The following is a 23,571-nucleotide window of genomic DNA, read 5'->3' as shown; positions in this document are numbered from 1 at the left end:
GAGGACTGCTTTTAGGAGAAGGATGATCCGTTCGATACCGAAGTTATCGGAGTTGACTGCTAATAAGTCCTAATAGATCGTTAAGGAGGCTCTTGCCGCTACGGCTGGAATGTAGTTCATGAGAGGCCAGAAGGATTTGTAGCGCTGATATAAGAGTAAGCGCGAGGGTTTGGAGATCTATGGGCACGTTAGATTTGGTCCCTAATATAGACCTTATGTATTACCTTCATTGCTAATTTAACCTAACGCTTATAGCGAACCAGGAACGCCTAGAGACTTATAGAACGAACAAAAAGAGTCGCGAAAGGTATTAAGCCTATTACTAATGGGTTTTGTTTTGTTTATTTCTAATCTCGACCTATCTGCTATAGCAAGGAAGCGCAACGACAGATACGCCTCATGTAAGCAAATCCAATTCAGGTCAACAGTTGGCGATAATGTAATTATAACTTTAAATTAAAGATAACGCAGTAGATGGCCTAGGCTCGTAACTGTTAAACAGGAAGATCAAAAATAAGAACCCTATCGATTGAAGCTGGCTTTAAAAGCTCTATATGTATACAAGGTAGGTGTAGGCAACAGAAACAGATGGTAAGCAATACGGTAGTAAGAAATAGGGTAGTAAGTCATAGGTAGTAGGAAACAGGGTGGTGAGTCAGAAGGTAATAGGCAACTGAAACAAAGCAAGAAAAGCCGATCTTAGTGGACAAAAACTCTCTTTAGAAGGCCTCTGCTTCCCACCTACGAACACTAGAGACCTGGCTGGGGCTGACGTCCCAATCTAAAATCCTGTCCTCCGCAAATAATAGGTACTTCTCCAACGATTTGCAGTCCAAAGCAATTGCCTAGAAAATTGTTAGTTATTTAACCGTAGACCAAGCTGCGGTTTTTCTGAAACCGTGCAACGTACCTCGATGCCAGTTCCGCATTCTTCCAATGTCAGCAGCTTATCCTCAAGATCCTTATATTTCCTATCGAGATCCCAGTGGTATTTACCGTCCCTAAATACCACAACAAAGCTCTTATCCCTTCCTAAAGCAAGTATTTTTACGTCTCCCCGGGAACGAGATTTCAATATGCGTTTTAAGAGCCGCGAAGGCAGATTATCCCTAGTCTCGCCCCCATGAAATCGCATGAAATAACGACGCTTCGGTCCAAAACTTATGAAATCCAACTTGTTCCAACCGCCGTCATGTAGAATCTTGTAAAGATCAGGGTATTGTTTGTCGAAGGAGGCGCCTTTCGAAAAAACAGTTAGAAGGAAGAATTCTAATCCGAAAGGTTGAGTAATGATCATATCATAAACACTTACCACATGTCCATCTTTTACGCTGGTCTATGTTTCTGTAAGAGGCGACATAGGATTCATTACCTCCAAAGGCCACGGTTTCCGATTTGTACCAGGATTCACGTTCTGCCTTTGCTTCTAGCCCACTATTGACCCCCCTATCGAGTTAGTTAGTAGTGAATGAACAGTGCCTGGTAGAATTTTATCTATTTAAAGCATACCAATGAGTTCTGGAGTCCGAGCAAAGGAATATCCTGTCTGCCCGCAAAGCAAGTGATACGGGACGCCCATGTTTGCTAGGTTTAGGTCGCTGCTTTTCGGAACCGACTCTCAGTCTTTCCAAAGCAGCCAAGACGAGCTTTTCCCTTCTCTCCGCAGCTTCAAGATCTTCCTGGTGTTCTTTTTTTTCGGTTCTCAGTCTCTGTAACTCGATATCATACGACTCTTGCTGGGCTCTCAACGCTTCTTCCTGCGTTTTAAGTTTTGCCTCCAACTCAGCGTACTTCTCGTGGTGCAGTTTTTCCATATTTATTTTAAGATCATGTCGATCTTTTTCAAGGAGATCCATTCGAGACTTGTAATCACGCTGGACTTCTTGGATCGCTGCAATGGCATCCTGGTTTCTTGATTCAAGAGCTTCTTTCATCTCCTCTTGAGCTTCCCGCAATCTTCTCTCCCACCGTTTCCTTTCTTTTAACAATTCCACTTCAAGTGTAATCCCAGCGTCAGTCTGTTCAAGAGATAAGTGTTTATTAACCATCTGATTTTGGAGTTCCAGTGTGATGGTGGTTGGTTTGGCGAGGAATATATCAATCAAACGTCTTGCTGAGAGATGATCGTTACTATGCCGAAAAATTCGACTCCCCTGCTTCATCATCCAGCCCCAGAACTCCTGAGTTTCAACCAACTGCTTCTCACGACCCAAGCCCTCGTCGAAGTTTACTCGATCCCACATCGTTGTTGCCAAAACAACATTCTTCAGTGCTTCCGAGCCGCATAGCTTCTGAAATAGGAAAAGATTTTTCTTCGCTGATCCTTGCATCCGTAGATCACTGATGCGATGAAAATATATAATCCCACTTAACCTGATCTTGTTCGAATATGAGGCAGTCAGCCATGATGCAACCTCGCGAAGTACCTCCGTGTCGCTTCGATTTGTGTCGTCAAAACCGGGGGTATCGATGAGATATACGGTTTGCGTGGGGCTAAAATTACAAGCGTAGACACTCACGGTATTAGTACCTAGGCTTTCGGTTAGCGTGTAATAACTAGGTTCGGCTTGTGAAAACTTACAACCGTTGAGATTACGGCCAATCTCAATTGTATCGTCAGAGCAGTGAGATATGAACGTACTCTTTCCAGCACCTGTGACGCCCATCACGGCAATGTATACATCATCCTGTCTATTTCTTGGTTAGCATAACATTTATGAAGGCACCTACTTGGTGGATTTGGATTACTTTGGTCTCCTTCCTTTTCGGAGGTATCCATCGTTCGTGGCTTGGATTTCCATTATATGGCACTACATCGGATGCCAGCCTCACCCTCAGAGGTCTACCTAGAGTACGCCGAGAGCTTCTAATGGCGGTTAATTGTAAGAAGTAGTTGCGGGGATTTGGATTGTCAGAATTGTATCGAGCAGAAGAGAGCCGGAGCTGGCGTGAGAGGTTGAATAAGGATTAATTGGAGTTCCTCGAGGCGGGGTAGCTAGGCGGCCTATCTTTTGTCTCAATTCGTGAGCGAATAACAACACGCTGCTTTCAGCCTTGCATAATCATCGACGCTAGGGCCTTTGTGTTCAGATCTAGTGTCTTAATTCATCCCACCCCAAAACAGAGAAGTCATAATCTTCGTCCACGATTGGTATGCTTGAGCAATTGCCAAAAAAAACTCCATACCGTAGTTATAGCATATACAGGCTAGATTTTTTTTTTTTCCGGCAGGGCAGGTATATTATAATCTTACGATACAACGCAGAGAAATCCCGCTGCAATAGCCGTCGTAGAAACTATAGAATATTAGCTAAAGAGTTCTGAGACCTTCTCAGATATCAAATGGTCGCTTATTGTATCTATAAGCCACAAATGTCGGGTTTGTGAGCATAGCTTACCTGCGGCTATTGTTCCGGATGCAGCCCCATTAACCAACCCAGAAGCAAGCGCACTTCGAACTCGCCCGCTTGCTTTCTGCGTCTTCCGAACTCCGCAATCTAGCCTACGTACCCGATTCTTCAATTTTTGCACAGCTGCCTTGCATTCTTCCGCCAACTCACGATCGATCTGGGCACGCTTAAGATTTTGTTTTGTTGCAGTTCTGTAAATTTGATATTCCCTCCTCTCATTCTCGCCTGATTCTAGAAAATGCTTCAGCGACTCCTCTAAGTCTTGTAGCTCTAAATTTTTAGCAGTTAATTCATCCTTTCGCTTTTTTTCTACTTCTTCTAACCGGGCGAGGAGTCGTCTTTTCTCCTCCCTGTGCACGTCAATGAGAGACGCTACTAGAGCACTGGCATCGTTCTCTGCTCGGCTGAGTTTTTGTTGGAAATCCCGCTCTACTCCTCTCAAACTACTGACATGTTCACTCTCCTGTTCTCTTATTGCTTCCTCCATGTGGCTCCTCACCTGTTCTAACTGCTGCCGGAAGGTCTCACTGGCCACTTGTATGCCCGCGAGGAGAACCTTGCCTGCGGTTGACTCGCTGAGGAGCTTCCCCTGGTCCACTAACTCTCTTTGTATCTGAAGCGCACACCTGTAACTGCTGGATGCATCGACGATGTAAGATAAAATGCCGAGTGCTGATTCTCTTTCTTCACCGGCGCCGCGCCCGTTCGTAGCCAGTGTGTCCAAGAGTCAGCGTCGCTGGCAGCGTCGCTGCCAAGAGGCTGATAACGTAAGCAGTCAGCGAGCTTATAGAGTTGTGACAGTCAGTCAGCTATAAAACTGCAGCTAGCTGACAGCTCGCTGCCTTGGTGGTAAGATTTGGTAGTAAGTTAAAGCTTTTGGTAGAAGTTGAGGATATTTAAATCTTCGACTGAGATTATACGCCAATAGGAATCTGTCGCTTAGCCATAGTAAATAAAGCATTTTCCCCGATATCTCCATTACGCGCCGTATACCCGTTCTCCTATGCAAAATGCAACGTATATTATATTTCACGCGTTAGCCAGGCAGTAGAGCTTCTTCCTATGCTTTTTCCTCCGCTTCTTCCTCTACTTCTTCATTAAATCCACAATCTATGCGTTACTTAACTCTAGTGGTCTTAAGAATATTTTTATTCATTCATTTTTATGAATATATACTAGCGTCTATATATTGCTTGGCAGCATCTACCTCAGCAACGCACAATGCTGAGACCTCCCGCAATATTCGCGAATATCGAACGCAGTCACTACGTGGCTAATTCACTTTTAATATCGCTAAACTTATTAATATTCATCATACATTTATCATCCATTCGTTTGAGAATTATTTTATAACGCTATTACCGCTTATAACTAACTAGGAGACTTGTACGCGTACACAATCCCAACAAGCAAACCTACCTAAACGACCTACCTTAACTATACTATCGTCTATAACCGCTACACCCTCCTCTACTAGTTCTATAATACCGTCTAAGGCTAATATATACGCCGCTACCGTAAAAGAGCGCAAAATTGCTAAAAAGTAAAGGGAACAAGCCTAAGATAAAAGGGAGATTTAGAAGTATAAGGAAGAGCGCAAAGCCCGCCTAGCAAAGGAGGCTTACTAGCATAAATACTACCTAGCTTAAATGGCTTAATTATAGTCAGGCTTAGCCGCTTCAGCCTTATAGGCTACTATAACAGCTGCTATAGCTAATGTCCTTAATAAGCCTCTCCCTTTTAGCGTAAAGTTGCTTAAACTCCACCTTCCTGGCATTATAAAAAGGGATTACCTAGACATTTTTAAGGGTACCTTCGATCTAGTAAACCTCGCCTATCTTTAAGTCTATACCGCTTAAATTAAGATCGCTGATAAGATATAGATTGAGAATAGTACTCTAGTTATAAGGAAGGTAAAGGCAAATAGGAAGCTATTTATAGATAAAGGTATCTAGTTTAAAGGTTTTACTAACTACATGGTTATCACTGGCACCCTCTATATATGCCCACTAGACCTTATTGCTAGCATACTTCTCTAGATAAACATAATTCGTACCTTATTAACCTAGTATATCTAGGTAAGTTATATACTCAACTTAGTACTTAACTATTATACCTTTATAATAACTAATAGCTAACTAAAGCCCGCTAATTGGCAAATGCTAGCCTAGTATACAGCGCCATACCTTACAATATCTAGTGCTATTAGCTTTACCGCCTTAAAGAGACCTAGGTTGGATACTTTCTATACCTCTAATACCTGCCGCAGGTTTAATAGTAGAGGCTATAATAATATAGCTTATAAATACCCGCATAAGTGCTTAAAGTATGGTAAAGATTATACTATATTATCTAAAGCTTACGCCTAAGAACAGTAAGGCGAACCTTATAAAGTAGGGTCTAGCCTAATAATAATACCAACTTTAATTATACGCCTAGGACCTAGGCCTAATACGTTACTATTATTCTCTACCTTTATAGAGGCGAAGGCTCTTTACTACTCTCTATTACCCCTAAGGATCTTAGCGTGGCACTCCCTTTTATCTAACTACCCGGGTAATCTATTAGCCACCTTAGTAGGTATTCTAACCTATGGCTATAAAATAGGAGCCGAGTCTATCCCTACCTTAAGATCTTATAGGAACCATAACTCCTCTTAGGATAACGCCGACCTTATCTCTAAAAAGATAATATTAGACCTTAAAAAAGGATATATTAGAATCGCAATAGGGCCTATTATAGTCTTACCTCTTAGCCTAGTGCCAAAATCGGATAGAGGATACCGCTGAATTCACAATCTCTCCTTTCTACTAGTATCTTTAGTTAATGACATAATCCTAGAAGAATATAGAGCACTAGTATACACTACAGTTACTACTATTTAAGCCCACGTTATTTCTGTAGGTTATAAATATTTACTGCTTAAAAGAGATATTAAAGACGCGTTCCGTATAGTCCCCCTATCTTATAGGGTAAGAATATTAATAGGCTTCTCCTAGGAAGGTGTCACCTACCAGAAATACTGCCTATCCTTTAGTCTTTAAACTGCGCCGCTTATATTTAACCTCTTCGCGGAAGGCCTATACTAGATACTCTATTTATAACTACCTTATAAGGTGGAACACTATTTAGATAACTTTATCTTTATCCTTACTAACCTAAATAACTTAGCGGCTATTATTTAGACTTACATCTCTATTATTAACTCCCTAGGTATCCCTTAAAATGGCTCTAAAGATATAGTAGGAACTATTATTAAAGTTCTAGAATATATTATTAACACCATATAAATACAAACGCGATTATTACTATAGAAACAATTATATACTATTAAGAAAGTCACTACCGCACTCTAATACGGCTTATTATCGTTCCTTTAAGCCTAGCAGCTTGCGGGCTACCTTGCATAGTGCGCCTATATAATCAAACTCGGTCGATCTTACTCTAAATCCCTTTAGATCTTTATTACTACTTAGCCAAAGACTCTAGTAAATAAGCATAAACCTAGGCGATTTAGCACTAAGTTATAAAGTGACTTATATATCTAGCTTAACCTACTTACTATAAGTAATAGGGTATTATTCTTTAACGACGTTAAGCGTACCCACATTCATCTCTTTACTAACGCCTCTACCCGGTTTAGGTTTGGTGGCTTTTACTTTTTTTAAGAAACTTAAATATAAGGATAACTGGCAGTAGTATATAGCTAATCTCCCTTAATCTTAGGCGTTTAGTATATTACCTAAGCCTAGTTAATAAGTAGACCATATTAATCTAAAAGAGATACATGCTATTATTTATATATTTAATCTATAGTCTACCAACTAGCAGTATAGCGCGCTATCTATTTATATTAATAGTATAGTGGTTTACTAGGGCATTAAGAAGACTATTATCTATAGCATAGCAAACAAATTGCTCTGTAAGATTATGCTAGCTACTATAGCTTACGATATCATAATATCCGCAAAGTAGATCCTAGGTAATTTAAATAGCTTAGCTAATACACTATCTTAATTCTAGGCCGCGGCTATCTATTAGTTCTACCCACATTAGGCCCTTAATTTATTACTACCAAAGCTAATAAGTTTTTAATAGGTGCCGTAAACCTAACGGACTACTTACAACCACCTATAAACTTTAAAGATAATATTAACGCGCTATCTAACCTCTACACGCTCCTTCTCTAGAATGGCCTTATACTAGTAACCCATAGGAACTATTCCTTAGTAGTTAACAGCTAGAAGTCATACTGCGCACTTAAAGGAGTCTCCCCCTACCCGGCTAAGCCGCGTGAACTAGGCGAATAGATTACCTACCGCGCGTTTAGTACCTCCCAGCCACAAATAGGCAGGCTTAAGGCCGAAACCTTATAAGCCTACATCTCCGCAATTTACTCGCGCCATGTGGATTATAGCATCTTAATTGCAGCATTTAAGGATCCTATAGTACACCAATTACTCGCCAAAGCAGCCGCTATCTCTCCCTTAGCAAAAAAGGATAAGTAACCCATTACTAGGGACATTCTAGCCCAGGTAGTAATACACGGCCCATCACTACCAGATATCAACACTGATGCCGCATTTACCCTCGCATTTACTGGATTTCTATGGATAGGCGAGATTACGTATACTACGGCGGAGCTTAAAAACCGAACGACCTTCCTAGCAAAAAAGGCTACTCGATATGATATCACCTTTACGCCTAGTAGGATAATATTCCGCCTTAAATAGAGCAAAGCCGATAAGTAACACTAGGGCGTTAATATCGCCATTGCGGCGGTAGGTGGCCTATTATGCCTAGTTGCTATTATAATAAAGCTGTTTAATAGGGACCCCTAACCCCTTAACTCTCCCTTATTTAGTCTTAATAGTAAACCCTTTACCTCTCTAGGGGTTCACAAAATCCTTTCCTTTTATTTAGTAGCTACTGGGATTAACCTAAGTAGTTACTTAAACCACTCCTTCCACTAGGGCGCTGCCCAGTTCGCTAAAGATTTAGGGTGTTTATATTAGTAAATTCAATAGCTAGGTTAGTAGTTATTAGAAGCCTTTTACCTATATATTAGGACTAAAACCACTAACCTCCATCGCCTTAACTCTTACTTTCAGCGTAGTATACCGCTTTTAGCGTAAGAATTACTATATAGTAGGTTAAGATATTAAGAGGGCCGCTAAGGCGCTAGTAGTAAGCGAGCTAATAGCGATTTTCCATACCGGGCATAGAAAATCCTAATTAGTTAGCTTATAACTTAGGGTTAGTAGAATATAGCAGAATATAATAATATAGTAGAACTTGGCAGAATGCAACAATATGGCAGAATTTGGCAGAATGCGATAATGTGGCAGAATTTGGCAGAATATAACAAGGTGGTAGAATTTAGCAGAATATAGCAGAATGCGGTAATATCTTATTAGGCGTAGGAGCTTCGCTTAGGGATATCTGGCCGCTTTAGGGCAAATCCTTAGCAGATTTAAGTGCTAGGAACTAGTAAAACTATTAAGAACTAGCCCTAGAGCAACCTTATAGCCCTACGCCTCCTAATTATATAAAAATTAAAATATCCCCTTACGTAACTGCAATAGATAGATACTAGCGTCTATATATTGCTTGGTAGCATCTACCTTAGTAATATATAATACTAAGACCTCCCGCAATATTTGCGAATATTAAACGCAGTCACTATATGGCTAATTTACTTTCCCTACCCGCTATCCCTTATACTCAGTATACATTATATATAGATAGCGCTTTAAGGCAATTCTTTAGTAGGTGCTAGGAACTAGCAAAACCACTAAGAGCTAGCCTTAATGCGACTATTATAGTTAGATAGTTTTGCAGCTATAGGCTTGCGGTCGGGGACATCTGGCCGCTTTAGGGTAAATCCTTAGTAGATTTGAGTGCTAGGAACTAGCAAAACTGCTAAGAACTAGCCCTAGAGCGACCTTATAGCCCTGCGCCTCCCAATTATACAAAAATTAAAATATCCCCTCACGTGACTGCGATAGATAGATTTATTTATAACGAATGATATGCATTAAATTTTTTTTTTTCCTTAAGAATTGAATTATTCATAAGCTTATGAATATATATATAGCCTGTATAGGCTCTAGTGTCCCCCCCCCTGTATACGCGCAGCACACACACCTAATTTCGCTACGTCTGTAGGGTGTAGTATGTGGCTAGGGCTTAAGCCACGGCCTACCTTAAATTCGGAGCTCGGATTTGAAGCTGTTCTAAACTCCTCTCTCTCACCAAAAGTCGTGATGTTGCCTCCAGATCTTGGTGTTTTGCCTTATTATCTTCCTTAATGTGGCTCCGCATATGGGCAACTAGTAGCACGCCTTTATTAAATCCTTCTTATAGCTGGCGCTAGTAAGCGTGTATGCGCCCGTTATGCTAATTGCTCTCCTAAGTTAATTTAACGTATTTGGAGCTTATATTAATGAGAGAAAAAGCTTTATAACACTATAATCCGGAATAAATACCACGACTTTTGGTGAGAGGAGTTTAGAATAGCTTTAAAATTAAGCTCGGAGCTCCGAATTTGAGGTGGGCCGTGGCTTAAGCCCTGGCCATATACTACACCCTACAGACGTAGCGAAATTAGGTGTGTGTGCTGCGCGTATATAGGGGGGGGGGGACACTAGAGCCTGTATAGGCTGTATATGGATTTTTTAAAGCTTTTGTCACTGGTTTTAGTAATAAATGCATGCATATTTTAGCCAAATATTCATTTAATTCATAAGCGCGCCAAAAATATTTATAATTTAAATGTATTTAATGAATAGAGCTTACCTAGGCTATATTCATTACATGCATTCAAATTATGAATATTTTTGGCGCGTTTATGAATTAAATGAATATTTGGCTAAAATATGCATGTATTTATTACTAAGACCACTGCTTAACTCCTTAAGCACCGCGTAGGGTTCGTGGATTAACTGCTTCCTCCCCTCTTCCAATTAACGACGATACCGAATTGGGCGATTAAGATAATTCTATATCGCAAGAGCCTCCTCCAACTAATTAGAACTACGGCTATATCTTTTCTATTAATTAAGATAATCTCTACCCAATAATATATAGCAAGCTTACTGGCAAATACGGATACTAACTGTATTAACTTAAATAGAGCTTTAACCACACCCTGGTTGACGAGCTTAAATGGTAATCTTACTAGCTATAAGCTAACAACAGAGGCAGAAAAGCTAGCTTGGTAAGGTAGACTTAATATAGCTTTATATTTAATTAAATCTGACACAGAAATAGAGCCTCTGGAGTCCTTACCACCAACCATTCTACCTACCTTTTAAGCCTCTGCGGATGCGGGACGAATTTGGCTATATTTGGATACTGCATTGGGTAAATTAGGGCTAAATTTTAATCGGGCAATGTTGATATTTATATATAGAGAGGTGCTGCCAAAAATCTGAAATGAAACACCATAGAGTCTACACAAATTTCCTAATTGGGACAGCTAGCTGACAGCTTGACAGTCAGCGTACGTTATCCAACAGTCAGCGGACAGCGAGCGATCCAATTGACGCAGTCAGTCAGCTATTTTTCTCAAGCTCGCAGCTAAGCTGACTGTTGGACACACTGTTCGTAGCATGCCGGAATAGATGTGCGCCACGAGAAAGCATGTCGCCGAAGAAGCTGTCTTCGGAGCGAAGCTGATTTTCCTTCCTGAGTCCTTCCTCCGCTTCGCCGCCCTTCCACATTGTTGTAACAATGTTGACGTTTCGGAACGCGTGGCTACCGCAAAGGCCTTTGAGCATCTCTATGTTACGTTTTGTCGACCCGGATACGCGGTTGTCAGAGATTCTGTGTAGGTATATAATACCACTGATAAAAACATTGTTTGAATAGGATACACTCAGATAGTGTGAGATGAGTTTAAGAGTGTCAATATCGGAGCGATGGGTATCGTCAAACCCCGGAGTATCGATAAGATTAACGTTCGTTCCTTGAAATTGGAAGGAAAAGATGCCGAGCGACTCTGTGCCTGACGGAGAATATCGTGAGCATTTTATAGCTGGCTTTAGGGAGAGTTGAAGGTGATGTGGCATTCGGAGAAAGACTTTAATTTCTTTCAGAATGCTGAGATGCGTCTCGGTAGAATAGGGATATAATACAACTCTAAGACAAGGATTTCTCAGACTTGACCGACTTCAATATTCCTGAAACCTGGCAAAGATAAAAAACAGAGATTTCACCTACAAGAGAATAGATCATGACCAATCTTGGCACTTTTGCCTGTGCATCTTAATATGAACGTGCTCTTTCCAGACCCAGTCATGCCCATGACAAGAACAAAGACCGTCTTCGGGCTGTTTTCCCTATTAATGAGTATTAACCCAATAGGTTAAAGAAGTATACCTGAGTGGCTCCGCACCCGTCCAAGCTAAGAAATTGTCCACTTCCTCCTCTAATAAACTACCACCTTCATCATCGCAGTCGTCACCACCATCGGAGACCAGTGCGGGTTTACCATTATGGAAATCAGCATAATCAAGTGGAAATCCGGATGTTGGCATTGGAGCGAAAGACGATTGATTGGCGAGCAATGTGAGGATTAACAGGTTCGTACCGAGACTTTAGACTTTGAAAATAGACTTATACAAATACTAGGTATTTTAACTGTTGTAAAGTGAAAAGCTGGAGCAGGCTGAATAAAGTCTTGAGTAGGTTCTAGTTCACTGTTGTTGCAATCGGACCCTCGGTGGACCGTTGGTACGTGCGGGCATACTGCTCCTTATCCAACGAATTCTCCACCGAGGGTCTGAGAGCTATCGATAAGGACTAGCCAATTAAATCAACCGAATCGAATCGTCGAGGTTTTGGTGTTCCGCGCACGGACCAGATTCTAGATAGACGCTGACGTGTTGAGGGAATAACCTTGTAGCTTAGGCATAAACACCTTGGACTAAGGCATGCGCTGCACGAAATGAGTGCATCTGAGCAGATTTCAAATATATACCTACTCGATATCCACCAAGATAGCCTCGACAAGCCTGATCGCCTCCTCTGCAAGAATCATTGATGACTGCAATTCGTGATTTTGTGCCACGCCAAATTGACGTCCCGGGCAGCCTATCCACACCCCCTGCAATTGAGTAACCTCTCCCACTTCAACAGCCCAGGTCCCGCCCATTATCACTACTATACTAGCAGAGACGCAATGCAGCATCAGGACTACACCATAGGATGGATCTGCGCTTTACCGACAGAAATGGCTGCAGCGGTAGGCGTGCTGGACAGTCGCCATGATCCGTTACCACAGCCCTCTCACGACACTAACATCTATACCCTGGGCCGCATCGGGGCGCACAATGTTGCCATTGCTTGTCTGCCTGCTGGGGTGATTGGCACTAACTCTGCCGCCATCGTGGCAACTCGCATGCTCTCAACATTCACCTCTATAAGGTTCGGCCTCATGGTTGGCATTGGAGGTGGAGTGCCGAGCCAGGAGAATGATATTCGATTAGGCGACGTCGTGGTTAGCAAACCAGTTGGGACATCTGGGGGAGTCATCCAGTACGACTTTGGGAAAACTGTACAAGCGGGCCGGTTCGTGCGTACTGGTTCGTTGAACAGGCCGCCGGATGTGTTGCTCAGTGCAGTTGCCAGTCTGCAAGCAAAGCACATGATGGAAGATCCCGGGTTTTCCAAACACTTGTCAGAGATTATATCGAAATACCCGAAGCTGCGCGACACCGTCACATATCAGGGCCTAGAGCATGACTACTTGTTCGCAGCAGATTACGACCATCGGGAGGGCGACGTAGCATGCACACATTGCGATATCAACAGATCGACCTCTCGTGGTCCTCGCAAGGGAACAGATCCAGCGATTCATTACGGCTTGATTGCCTCTGGTAATCAAGTGATGAGGGATGGGTCATGTCGGGATAGATTACGAAAGGAGCTTAATGTGCTGTGTTTCGAAATGGAGGCGGCCGGGCTGGTGGACAACTTCCCCTGCCTGGTGATCCGTGGGATCTGCGACTACGCGGACTCGCACAAAAACAAGCGTTGGCAGGCTTATGCGGCTGCGACGGCAGCTGCATATGCAAAGGAGCTTCTGTATGTCATACCGCAGAGCCGCGTTATAGAGACACCCTCCGTGGTCGAAGAGATCAAGCAGACTGGCGGCCGTCAAAACAACAACACTGGCAATGGCAAGCAATTCATTGCCGAGAAAATGATTTTTGGTAAGGAGGATTAGCATCGGCCATGGATAGAATACTCGGTGCAATTGACGTGCAACCTTTCCCCTGCTAACGCACCATAGGCCATTCCTCCGATGTCCGGCCCTTTGAGTCGCCGTTAGAGGAAAAAGGAGGTTAGTGTAACCATTCCTAGACGCCGTCTTTTCTTTATGTTGCGATATGTACGCTCTGTCGCTTTTGTCTATTTGCTGGAAGAAGTCATATTGTCAAGTAGGTATGCTTATTCGAAACTACTTGGCTTGAAACGCAACTCTAAAAGAACTTAAAGGCGACTAAGAACCGGGACTCTTTCAAGAGGACTGTGCAGAAAATCATAGATAATACTTTAAATACGCTATTTTATTCAGTGAAATTTGATCCACGTTTAGTGTTCTTTCTCAGACTGTACCGTTCAAAGACTGACTAGGAATAGCCTGCCTACGTTCTCTTAGCTTTCCCAACATCGACGCTCGTCACCAGGACATAGCCTCTGCCCATCGAGATACGTGTAACTGGCTATTCCAAACCACGCAGTTCCAGCAGTGGCGGGATCGGAAAGAGCTTCCAAGCCACAATGGAGTACTTTGGATCAAGGGCAAACCAGGAGCTGGGAAGTCGACGTTGATGAAGCATACTTTGGACTACTGTCGGAAGATCTTCAAAGATCACGTTATTGCAGCATATTTCTTCAACGCCCGAGGCAGCACGCTAGAGAAGACTCCTCTGGGTATGCTACGCTCCCTGCTGTATCAGCTGCTCGAACAGGACCCTGCTCTATGCGAACGCTTCACTCCCATGTTTCGCGATAAATGGAAAAAGCATGAAACATGGGGTTGGCAAAAGGGAGAGCTAACTGAGTTTCTGCTCTCAGAGACAAAAACGCGTCAGCCTAGGCCTCTCCTCCTTCTTATCGACGCCTTGGATGAGTGCAATGAGCCAGAAGTACGAAAGGTTGTATCATTCCTCGAGTCCCTAAGCATAAACGCTATTAGTGCTCAGGCTTCTCTCAATATCTGCCTGTCCAGCCGTCATTATCCGAATATCAGTATGGATAAAAACCTTGAACTGATTGTGGAGGGGCAAAATGGGCACGATCAAGACATTGTCAAATATGTCCGAGATAAGTTGAGGATAAGGGACCGGAAGATCGAAGAAGAGCTTCTCAAAAAGGCAGCAGGCGTCTTTATGTGGGTCGTACTTGTTGTCGAAATGCTTAATCAAGCATTCGATGATGGTGAAGTTAGAGCTATGCAGAAGAAGCTTCATGAGGTCCCAAGTGATCTCGATGAGGTATTTCGGACTCTTCTAGACAAAGACAACCCGGACAAGAAAGGGACTATTCTCATGCTTCAATGGGTATTATTCGCAAGACGATTGCTCAAGCCAGAAGAGCTTTACTTCGCCGTGTTAGCGGGAATGGAGGGAGAGGAACTAGGGGCTTGGAATCGATCAACAGAGACTAGTGAGAGCATCAAGCGATTTATTACTAAGAAATCGAAGGGTCTTATTGAGATACGCAAGGGACAAGAAGAGACTGTGCAATTCATCCACGAGTCTGTCAACGACTTCCTCCTTCGAAATAAGAGGCTCCAAACACTGGATCCTGCGCTTGAGTTAAATGCCATTGACACCAGTCATAATCGTCTGAGGGCTTGCTGCTTGTCATACCTTATGATAAAAGAACTGCCACTAGCAAAGGATAGGTCACATGCAAAGGAACTTGGCTTCGGCTACCCGTTCTTAGAGTATGCTTCGACTTACATTCTTGACCATGCCGAAGAGACGCAAGAAATCGCACAGGAGGATTTTGTGCAGTGCCTACAACAGCCGCATGGGGAGTTTGAACGATTGAGACGCTTTCATAATGTCTTTGAAAACTCTCCTAGTTTGGGATGTGTTAAAGGTGTAAGGTTACTCTACATGTTATCGCATCATGGGCACCACAAACTTGTCAAGGTCGTCCTGCTTAAGAAGGAGGTCGATGTCAACGCACAGGGTGGAGCCCTTGGCAACGCGCTGCAAGTAGCTTCACGTGAAGGACACGAGGAGATTGTGGCGATGCTGCTGGAGAACGGGGCTGATGTTAACGCCCAGGGTGGACTCTTTGGCAACGCGCTGCAAGCGACTTCAGGTAGAGGAGGCAAGAGGATTGTGGCGATGCTGCTAGAGAAGGGGGCTGATGTGAACGCTCAGGGCGGACTCTTTGGCAACGCGCTGCAAGCGGCTTCAGGTGAAGGACACGAGGAGATTGTGGCGATGCTGCTAGAGAAGGGGGCTGATGTTAACGCCCAGGGCGGAGCCTTTGGCAACGCGCTGCAAGCGGCTTCAGCTAAACGACACGAGGAGATTGTAGCGATGCTGCTGGAGAACGGGGCTGATGTTAACACCCAGGGTGGAGCCTTTGGCAACGCGCTGCAAGCGGCTTCAGATAGAGGACACAAGGAAATTGTGGAAATGCTGCTAGAGAACGGAGTTGATGTTAATGCCCAGGGTGGACTCTTTAGCAACGCGCTGCAAGCGGCTTCAACTGAAGGAGACGAGGAGATTGTGGCGATGCTGCTAGAGAAGGGGGCTGATGTTAATGCCCAGGGTGGACTCTTTGGCAACGCGCTGCAAGCGGCTTCAGGTGAAGGATTCGAGGAGATTGTGGCAATGCTGCTAGAGAAGGGGGCTGATGTTAACGCTCAGGGCGGAGCCTTTGGCAACGCGCTGCAAGCGGCTTTAGGTAAAGAAAATAAGGAGATTGTGGCGACGCTGCTAGAGAAGGGGGCTAATGTAAACGCCCAAGATGGAGTCTCTAGCAACGCACTCGAGGCTGCTTCACGGAAAGGAGACAAGGAGATTGTGGCGATACTGCTAGAGAAGGAGGTCGATGTCAACGCCCAGGGCGGAACCTTTGGCAACGCGCTGCAAGAGGCTTCAGGTGAAGGACACAAGGAGATTGTGGCAATGCTGCTAGAGAACGGAGTTGATGTTAATGCCCAGGGTGGACTCTTTAGCAACGCGCTGCAAGCGGCTTCAGGTAGAGGACACGAGGAGATTGTGGCGATGCTGCTAGAGAAGGGGGCTGATGTGAACGCTCAGGGCGGACTCTTTGGCAACGCGCTGCAAGCGGCTTCAGCTGAAGGAAAGAAGGAGATTGTGGTGATGCTGCTGGAGAGGGGGGCTGATGTTAACGCCCAGGGCGGACTCTTTGGTAACGCGCTGCAGGCGGCTGTTATTGAAGGGGAGGTGGAGATTGTGCTGATGCTGCTGGAAGGGGCTGAAATTAACACTCAGGGCAGGATCCACGGCAACGTGCTACAGGCGACTTCAATTGAATCTAACTATCACAGCTATGATCCTCGAGGGCAGAGCACCTACCACCATTCAATCGAATTTATCGTCCGCAGTATCACATACCCCTTCCACATTCTTGCACCTCTTGCACAGCAACCGTTAAAGATCCTTATTACATTCTTTGTGGGATTGTGGAAGCAGCTATTCGAGAAGCTAAGTCCCAAGAATCACCAAATTTGACTCTGATTGCGCTCCGTCATTTCAATGGACAATCTTTTCCCATTTTAGCACTGGATCTGACGTTTATAATGCTACTCATTGTTGGATTGGGCGGGTGGCTGTGATCGAAGGCGGACTCATGTGATTCTTGCTGTAGTATCCCAGAAGCCTTACCTATACGCATTAACTCAAGTATCGGCATTAGTGGTGAGTTAATACCTCCTACTGAAACGAGCACATGCTGCACCCCGAAAGCACCTCCTTTACACCGTGAGCCCTTTACTGAAATCATCCTGTTCACGTTACGGTGACTCACGTGATTATTGACCCGAGGTACGAGTGGTCTATCACTTTCAGGTGTCCAGGTCCAGAAGCGTGCTAATTTGGCCATAAGCACCAGAGTCTGGTTCAAATCCTTGAGCAAAACCTCTTCGCGAATATACTTCTGACGGACGCCATTGAGAACCACCAACGACTCTTGTAGAATCCTGAAGGCAATCGCGCTGCCACAATCTGCGCCGTTCATCGCGTTCATCAATGCAGCCTCGAATTTCGCAGTAATGGGGGCCCAGTATATGGTAGAACCCGGTTGCGGCAGTCTTGAACTCGCCCTCCGCACCCATGTATTCTTCGGCAAATATGAGTGCGCGTGCCCCGTCGAGGATGTCCAGACAGGCAGATGCATCCAGCCCGTTCCATTCGCGAATTGCCGTCACATTGGAAACTGTTTGCCTGGCCTCTCGGTACCGCTTCCAACAACGACCATGGGGGTTAAGCCAGATGCGGAGGAACTCATTATTGAACTCGCGAAGCTTCTCGTCGACAAGTTCCGAGGAGAGAGAGGAGGTAATGCTTGCAGCAGCGCTTGCATAGAATGATGATGGGCTTGAGAAGTCCGAATTAGTTTCAGTACTAATCGAAGGCGTGCTGTACGCAATGTTCGAAGGCGTGCCTATTCACTTAGCTGAGTATGCTTTCCTTATTCTGAAGTCTGCACGTACTTTGAAATGAGGATTCCAAAGTGGGGCTGTTCGGCTGAAATCGCTTAGTCCAATTCTGCAGCTTTTCGACAGGAACGTCTTGAAATTGGCCGCCATCATTGCCCCGGCGCTTGAAGTTCGTCCGTTTGCCTTCTTTTTCGAGCCTTCGCTGGCTTCTCCGAGCCATGAAGCGCATCTCCGAATGAGGAATATTCTTTACAAATCCCCATTGATTTAATTTTCCTCTGAAACTGTTTTACGCTGGAGCAATATGAGCCAGTATACGTTATGGACATTCAAACGTTTTGCAGGGAAATAAGCTCAGTATTGAAAGGCTGAAGTTCAGCGGAGATGTGTGTTGTGGTGATTGAGGCCCATGAGTGACGGACTTGTCAACCCACCTTGCGGTAAACCCGTACTTTTGCTCCATAATCTGTACAACTTCCTCGAGCGTCTTCTGCTGTTCAATGTACAGCTCCAAAACATGCGACTTTTGTTTCTCCTATTGCTGGGGAGATATGCGTCTATAGGGTCGCTTATGCGGAGGATCCGCTGCACTTGCGCCATTGATTGGCAGGTCCATTTTGATGGAAGAAGACAGCTTCAGATTTTCAGATCGCCCGAAGTAAAAATTTGAATGGTGCTTCAGGCTTAGGGAGAGAGTGTGTTCAAAGGGAGCGGGAGCATTCGATGGGAGCAGTCCCCCTCATATACCGAGCTAACTGACTAGGCTGGGCGTAGACGTGCATCGGGCCAAGAGTACCTCTTGCACTTCGGCCAACCGGATTCGTCGACAAACGCGTACATTGTGTCTGGAGATTGGAAAACCAAAATAGACATCTTGGGGTTCGGCCTCGCCAAACGGGCCGTTTTTGTGCACGCTCTGAAGGCCTCGTCAACCTTCAAACATGCCAATTCCATGCGACTATCGAATGGAGAATCAAGCGGCGACGCAGACGAAATTGCTATTCTCTCTTCACTCGAAAACATTCCAATATCGACTTCGAGGTACTCACGAATTCAGGTCACGCCAATCAGGTCATGGCAGTTTACTGTACTCAAGATGTCTATTTTCGCAGTACAAAATGGACATAGATTAAAATTGACAAGGCGGCCGGTTGCAAGACTACACGCCCAAATGCAGGCCCTTCAATTAAATACGCCTTTATCCACGCAGAATATCATTTTCGCCTTCAGCGGAGTCCCTCCCAAGAACATAGCACTGCGTGCTCCTCCTATCCACAGTAGTTAAGCTCATCCGGGAGTAATGCCTCTTACTGTCGCTTTCGATCAGCCATCTAACTTGGTTCGTGTAAGTGCCATTGACACGAGCCAAGAAGAAGCAGCCCAATTCCCACAGGTAATATCGCGCGCAACGTTGCCTTTACCCACCTCTGGGACTAGCTAACACTTCGATCTCGCAGCAGATCAGACCATCTTGTGAGCATACCGCAATGCCGGCGGACATGAAACCTTGTCGTGGTCAATTAAAGGTGCGGCTCAGTCCCCTCCGCACCGCCTGTTCGCGTCCTTACCGGGTGAATACCAACAGAGACTTCGAGCATTTCTCAACGACGGCAAAATATACAGTCCAATGCAGCAGTGGCTAGAAGCGGTACCCAGGGACGAGCCGTGGAGTTGCATGAGGCAGTTTAGCATTAAACAGGCAGGGGAAGCGGCATCAGAAAGACGAGGGCAAAAGGAGAGAACAGAGCCACGGCGAAGGCAAATGGTAGAAGAGGGACGGTGGAAAGTTGGAGGAACTTGCGGAGGTCTGGTGGGAGGGGCATCAGCGTGCAGAGGGAGATCTCGGTTTCAAGAGAATGAAGTTTGGATTAATGATTATAATGTCTGTTGCTTGTCTGACTTGGAGTCGTCTTCCATCTCGGAATGTCGTAGACGCTAATTATGAAGTCGTTGTAGATATCATCGCGTAATGTTTATTCTAAAGGAATTAATAGTCTTATCCTAATCATAAACTAAGTGGTAGTAGTAAGGGTAAAATATGATTGAGAGTTCTTCCCTTTTAAATTACCTCAGAAGTGGACAGTAAATTATTGGATGTGAGGCTCGGCGAAATGGAGTGAGACTTGCCATTGAGATGATTATCTCTTTCCCAAGAGATACGTATATTCCGTCACTTGCATGATACATGCCCAGCGTTTCATGAGGACATGAATGGCATTGCCCTAAAGCCAGAACCTATGAAGACTTTCCTGGCAAGCAAACGCTTTGACAACAAAGTTCATTTCCAGTTCAGAAGCAAGATATCGAATGCGCCCAAACCCATGCCGCCCACACCATCCCTCCCCGATCTCCATGTCACTCATTCCTCAATCTTAACGGCTCTTCGCTTGCACCTTCGTCGGTGCACCCTTCGCACCTTGTTTACTCTGAATCCGCTGGGTCTGACCACGCGCCGCACCAGCTGCTGACTTTGCCTTCTCCAGCTTCTTCTTGCTCTCGGCAGTAGCCCTCTTCTCCTTGCCTTCGCGAATAGCGGCCTGACGTGCGGCAAGGCGAGCCTCAGGACGTTGCGCACGGCGCTCCTTGATAACGTCGAGGGATGCACCGACGATGGCACGCTGGTGCTTCACAGTACGGCGAGTGCGCTTCTTGGCAACTTCCTGTTGGAGAACGGAATGGTTAGCTCAAGTACAGGCATGTGTTATATCCCGAGTAGATGAATACAGAGAAATATTAGCACTGGCGCCATCTTCCACTGATTTTGAATGTGTCGTCATCTTGGCATCGAAATGCGAGCCACTCTCTTGTTGCATCTGCGAATGTCCACCTCCAATTGTGCAGCAAATATACGGGATAGATGCTCATGTGCGACTAACCTCAGAGATACCCTTCTTGTGCTGCCTCCGGAACAGCGTCGTCCAGGCGATCCGACGTGGGTTCTTTCGCTGGAGGAAAAGGCTTTCGGTCTTGCCATTCTGGAATCGGAAGATTTTGCTGTCACCACGGATGTAGAGCTTGCCCTGTATTTCAAAAAAGACTTCGTCAGCGCGTGTCTAATATCTTCCATCCTCATTCTATCCGCTAATCTCCTTAGTAGCTATTGAAGCATCGCCGAAGGGTTGTATGGAGGCGATAGATGGAAGTGGCAACGCACCTTGCCCGGGTATATCTTCTGGCCGCTGAAGGTATCGTCGTAGGTACGCATTTTGGCGGTGGTGATGCAGTACCTGTGTTCTTTCCGGTGTCGTCGTCGATGGCGATTTTGAGAAGGTCCGTTGTTGCTTTGTGTGTCGGTGAATAGTGCAGCCGAGCGAGGCCAAGCCTCATCGAGGCGCAAGGGCGCCCAGATGTTTCATCTGACAGATATTTCTCTGCATTTAATGCAGATTTAAGATTCTACTCTGTCGAACATTAAGGTCACTGTCAAGTACCACCTTATAACTCACACCCTGTTTCTTGCCATCGTATGTCTTACTATCTATTTTCTATTACTTATTCATTACCTATCACTAACTAAGTGGCAATATCGACCTAGTGGCGATTGAGTAACAGTTCCAGAATCGCCGTCAGCGTCGTCGTTAGTCCTTTACCCCTACCTTATGTATATAGAGAGCTTCTAGAGCCAGCTTTAATCGACAGAGTTCTTATAAGTAACTTATCCGTCCGACATACTCTTACATTTTAAATTAGAGAAATTACCGCTTTTAAACTCTAACGTTAATCACTTTATCGTTATTACAAAGCCGGCAACTTTAACTTAATGGCGGCTAATAATCCATAAGCTGTGCAATAATAATTCCATTATAATGTCCATACTAATCCGCAAGAGCACCTAAAGTACGTCTGCAGATTGATGGGATTACTGCATCTTTTAGTATCCATCTTCCTAATACTCTTTTAAGTTTGGTGCAATTTCGGCACTCCTACTGCTTCTTAACGTATAAAGGACGTTGGTGACCTAAGGTCCATAAGGGCGCTTCGTCGACAGTAGTATATAACTTGTTACTGGCTTTAGTATTTCCTTAACAGCGGATGCAGATAATTTCCATAGGGCGCTGTTATTGAGATATTAATAACGTTAAGGATTATAGCACTGTTCGGACTCTTTCCTAAGGGTAAAGTACTAGTGCCGAGATTTGTATAGATAAATTTTGTCCGGAAACCTACGGAATATCTAGGTTAATTAGTCTAAAGCCTTACCTACCACGGCAATACTTATAGGTTTGTCTCGTGTAGATAACAAAATGTCCTGGCCTATAGATGGAATAAAGCGGTTTTTATAATGGTCGCCCTTCTTTATCGCATTAAGGACATTTAACGCGAATATGCTAACCGTTAAATTAAGAATAATATAGCGCTATCTCTTGCCTATCTAAAAGTTTATCTCGCTTAAGAATTGTTTTCTGTATCTCTATAATTCGCCTTAGAATAAGCTGTAATAACAAACTATTATAAATTAACGCTTAACCTGGTATTTGCTTTTCGCACTTATAGAGAACGGAGAGAATATCCCCTATATTAGTGATAGTAATCTTAGAGAACAGAATCTGCTTTTGGCCTCTCTATTAATCTAAGACTAGAGTTAGAAATAAAGCTGGACTAACCCATTCCACACTGTTCCGGTTTAATGGCAGCCGGAAGAAGATTATAAAGCTTTATATTACTATATGCTTTCTCTTTAAAGGCCTACTCCTAAGTGGAATTACCGCTCTTAATGCCGCTAGGAATTGTTTTAAACTAGTTCTAACAGGTTAATACTAAGGCCTCTGTTTTTATATTTTATTATAACTGCTTGCAAATTCCGTTTTTGTATTAAAGGCCGTTTTCTCTAAAACAATTAATCTGTGTAGTAGTTCGGAACGTGGTGAACGCTAGCGATAGCTGCAGCTACAGCGAGGACTTTGTCTTGATGAATGAGGACTAGATCTTTTCCACGCGCCCAAAATAAATGCTGGGGATGATTAGCATGAATTATGACCTTTCGAAATTTAAATCCCTCTCACCCCTGCGGTCAGACCAGCGCCAACTGCCAATGAAAGCACCACTTGATCTCCATAAATTCATTTATGAAAATCATTCACTGCTACAACTGAATTAAAAGTACACGCACGGAGACATACGATCGAACACGAAGCAGCTTTTTAAATTTTAAACTTTTTAGTTTTACATTTCAAAACAATCCCGATTTTCCATCAAGGCTGCCAACCGAAGCTCGAGAGCTTGCACATTTGACAGTGGACAGCCGAAAAGGCCGAAGACTAAGAGAAAAAATCTTAGATAGTGCAAATTGGTGCTACGTCAGATGCTAAACTGCCAAAGGAGCCGAAGATAATAAGGAAAAATCCCTGAATGATGCTAATCCAGGCTATGTCTGAGGTTGAACGATTCGGTAGGTATTCGAGTACATAGTACGACCGGAACACTCCCCAGGAAACAGGGATGCCTCTAAATCATGGCGAAATTAGTGAAGACCTGGATAAAAGTCCTTATAGAAATTGACCA

At 44.3% G+C, this 23,571-nt stretch overlaps 9 protein-coding genes across 9 annotated transcripts; 5 read left to right on the top strand and 4 right to left on the bottom strand.

Moving 5' to 3' along the window:
• Positions 1 to 330: 330 nt before the first annotated feature.
• Positions 331 to 3,043, bottom strand: K441DRAFT_284274 (uncharacterized protein). Its single transcript, XM_067640948.1, has 4 exons — positions 1,510 to 3,043; positions 1,313 to 1,446; positions 911 to 1,239; positions 331 to 845 (listed from the first exon to the last, which is right to left on the bottom strand). The coding sequence occupies exons 1-4, from the start codon at positions 2,664 to 2,666 to the stop codon at positions 720 to 722; spliced, it is 1,746 nt and encodes a 581-aa protein (XP_067498779.1). The 5' UTR covers positions 2,667 to 3,043; the 3' UTR covers positions 331 to 719.
• Positions 3,044 to 10,727: 7,684 nt separating this feature from the next.
• Positions 10,728 to 12,129, bottom strand: K441DRAFT_667909 (uncharacterized protein). The gene is made up of 3 exons (XM_067649917.1): positions 11,793 to 12,129; positions 11,634 to 11,743; positions 10,728 to 11,418 (listed from the first exon to the last, which is right to left on the bottom strand). The coding sequence occupies exons 1-3, from the start codon at positions 11,948 to 11,950 to the stop codon at positions 10,967 to 10,969; spliced, it is 720 nt and encodes a 239-aa protein (XP_067498778.1). The 5' UTR covers positions 11,951 to 12,129; the 3' UTR covers positions 10,728 to 10,966.
• A 387-nt stretch (positions 12,130 to 12,516) lies between these two features.
• On the top strand, positions 12,517 to 14,033 carry K441DRAFT_667908 (purine and uridine phosphorylase). The gene is made up of 2 exons (XM_067649916.1): positions 12,517 to 13,627; positions 13,708 to 14,033. Exons 1-2 carry the CDS (start codon positions 12,646 to 12,648, stop codon positions 13,761 to 13,763), a joined length of 1,038 nt encoding a protein of 345 aa, XP_067498777.1. The 5' UTR covers positions 12,517 to 12,645; the 3' UTR covers positions 13,764 to 14,033.
• A 23-nt stretch (positions 14,034 to 14,056) lies between these two features.
• On the top strand, positions 14,057 to 15,289 carry K441DRAFT_509647 (uncharacterized protein; the record flags this gene model as incomplete). The annotated part of the gene is made up of 1 exon (XM_067642085.1): positions 14,057 to 15,289. A coding segment is annotated over one exon (1,233 nt), but the record flags the coding sequence as incomplete, so codon positions are not given.
• Positions 15,290 to 15,880: 591 nt separating this feature from the next.
• Positions 15,881 to 16,198, top strand: K441DRAFT_460702 (ankyrin; the record flags this gene model as incomplete). The annotated part of the gene is made up of 1 exon (XM_067641772.1): positions 15,881 to 16,198. A coding segment is annotated over one exon (318 nt), but the record flags the coding sequence as incomplete, so codon positions are not given.
• Positions 16,199 to 16,474: 276 nt separating this feature from the next.
• Positions 16,475 to 16,840, top strand: K441DRAFT_466636 (ankyrin; the record flags this gene model as incomplete). The annotated part of the gene is made up of 1 exon (XM_067641819.1): positions 16,475 to 16,840. A coding segment is annotated over one exon (366 nt), but the record flags the coding sequence as incomplete, so codon positions are not given.
• K441DRAFT_667905 (uncharacterized protein) lies at positions 16,692 to 18,158 on the bottom strand. The gene is made up of 2 exons (XM_067649915.1): positions 18,075 to 18,158; positions 16,692 to 18,007 (listed from the first exon to the last, which is right to left on the bottom strand). The coding sequence occupies exon 2, from the start codon at positions 17,805 to 17,807 to the stop codon at positions 17,160 to 17,162; it is 648 nt and encodes a 215-aa protein (XP_067498773.1). The 5' UTR covers positions 17,808 to 18,007; positions 18,075 to 18,158; the 3' UTR covers positions 16,692 to 17,159.
• Positions 18,159 to 19,231: 1,073 nt separating this feature from the next.
• Positions 19,232 to 20,344, top strand: K441DRAFT_284123 (uncharacterized protein). Its single transcript, XM_067640947.1, has 3 exons — positions 19,232 to 19,462; positions 19,527 to 19,595; positions 19,655 to 20,344. The coding sequence occupies exons 1-3, from the start codon at positions 19,370 to 19,372 to the stop codon at positions 20,006 to 20,008; spliced, it is 516 nt and encodes a 171-aa protein (XP_067498772.1). The 5' UTR covers positions 19,232 to 19,369; the 3' UTR covers positions 20,009 to 20,344.
• A 97-nt stretch (positions 20,345 to 20,441) lies between these two features.
• On the bottom strand, positions 20,442 to 21,274 carry K441DRAFT_584659 (uncharacterized protein; the record flags this gene model as incomplete). Its single annotated transcript, XM_067644555.1, has 3 exons — positions 20,442 to 20,729; positions 20,946 to 21,089; positions 21,224 to 21,274. The coding sequence occupies 3 exons, from the start codon at positions 21,272 to 21,274 to the stop codon at positions 20,442 to 20,444; spliced, it is 483 nt and encodes a 160-aa protein (XP_067498771.1).
• Between the last annotated feature and the right edge of the window lie 2,297 nt (positions 21,275 to 23,571).

Source organism: Cenococcum geophilum (assembly GCF_001692895.1).
Source record: "Cenococcum geophilum 1.58 unplaced genomic scaffold K441scaffold_58, whole genome shotgun sequence".
NCBI classification, from domain to species: Eukaryota; Fungi; Ascomycota; class Dothideomycetes; order Gloniales; family Gloniaceae; genus Cenococcum; species Cenococcum geophilum.
This window is presented reverse-complemented; position numbering and strand designations above follow the sequence as displayed.

What these genes read in the sequence shown, in the direction of transcription:
- K441DRAFT_284274 (XM_067640948.1), bottom strand. Translation starts at nt 2,666, where the DNA reads ATGGGCGTCACAGGTGCTGGAAAGAGTACGTTCATATCTCACTGCTCT. An exon ending in TCGGACTCCAGAACTCATTG is followed by an intron (nt 1,447 to 1,509) that starts GTATGCTTTAAA and finishes CTAACTCGATAG; the next exon opens with GGGGGTCAATAGTGGGCTAG. An exon ending in GCGTAAAAGATGGACATGTG is followed by an intron (nt 1,240 to 1,312) that starts GTAAGTGTTTAT and finishes TTTTTTCGAAAG; the next exon opens with GCGCCTCCTTCGACAAACAA.
- K441DRAFT_667909 (XM_067649917.1), bottom strand. Translation starts at nt 11,950, where the DNA reads ATGCCAACATCCGGATTTCCACTTGATTATGCTGATTTCCATAATGGT. An exon ending in ACGGGTGCGGAGCCACTCAG is followed by an intron (nt 11,744 to 11,792) that starts GTATACTTCTTT and finishes TAGGGAAAACAG; the next exon opens with CCCGAAGACGGTCTTTGTTC. An exon ending in TGGTCATGATCTATTCTCTT is followed by an intron (nt 11,419 to 11,633) that starts GTAGGTGAAATC and finishes ATTCTCCGTCAG; the next exon opens with GCACAGAGTCGCTCGGCATC.
- K441DRAFT_667908 (XM_067649916.1), top strand. Translation starts at nt 12,646, where the DNA reads ATGGCTGCAGCGGTAGGCGTGCTGGACAGTCGCCATGATCCGTTACCA. An exon ending in TGCCGAGAAAATGATTTTTG is followed by an intron (nt 13,628 to 13,707) that starts GTAAGGAGGATT and finishes AACGCACCATAG; the next exon opens with GCCATTCCTCCGATGTCCGG.
- K441DRAFT_667905 (XM_067649915.1), bottom strand. Translation starts at nt 17,807, where the DNA reads ATGCATCTGCCTGTCTGGACATCCTCGACGGGGCACGCGCACTCATAT.
- K441DRAFT_284123 (XM_067640947.1), top strand. Translation starts at nt 19,370, where the DNA reads ATGCCTCTTACTGTCGCTTTCGATCAGCCATCTAACTTGGTTCGTGTA. An exon ending in AAGCAGCCCAATTCCCACAG is followed by an intron (nt 19,463 to 19,526) that starts GTAATATCGCGC and finishes TCGATCTCGCAG; the next exon opens with CAGATCAGACCATCTTGTGA. An exon ending in CTTGTCGTGGTCAATTAAAG is followed by an intron (nt 19,596 to 19,654) that starts GTGCGGCTCAGT and finishes GAATACCAACAG; the next exon opens with AGACTTCGAGCATTTCTCAA.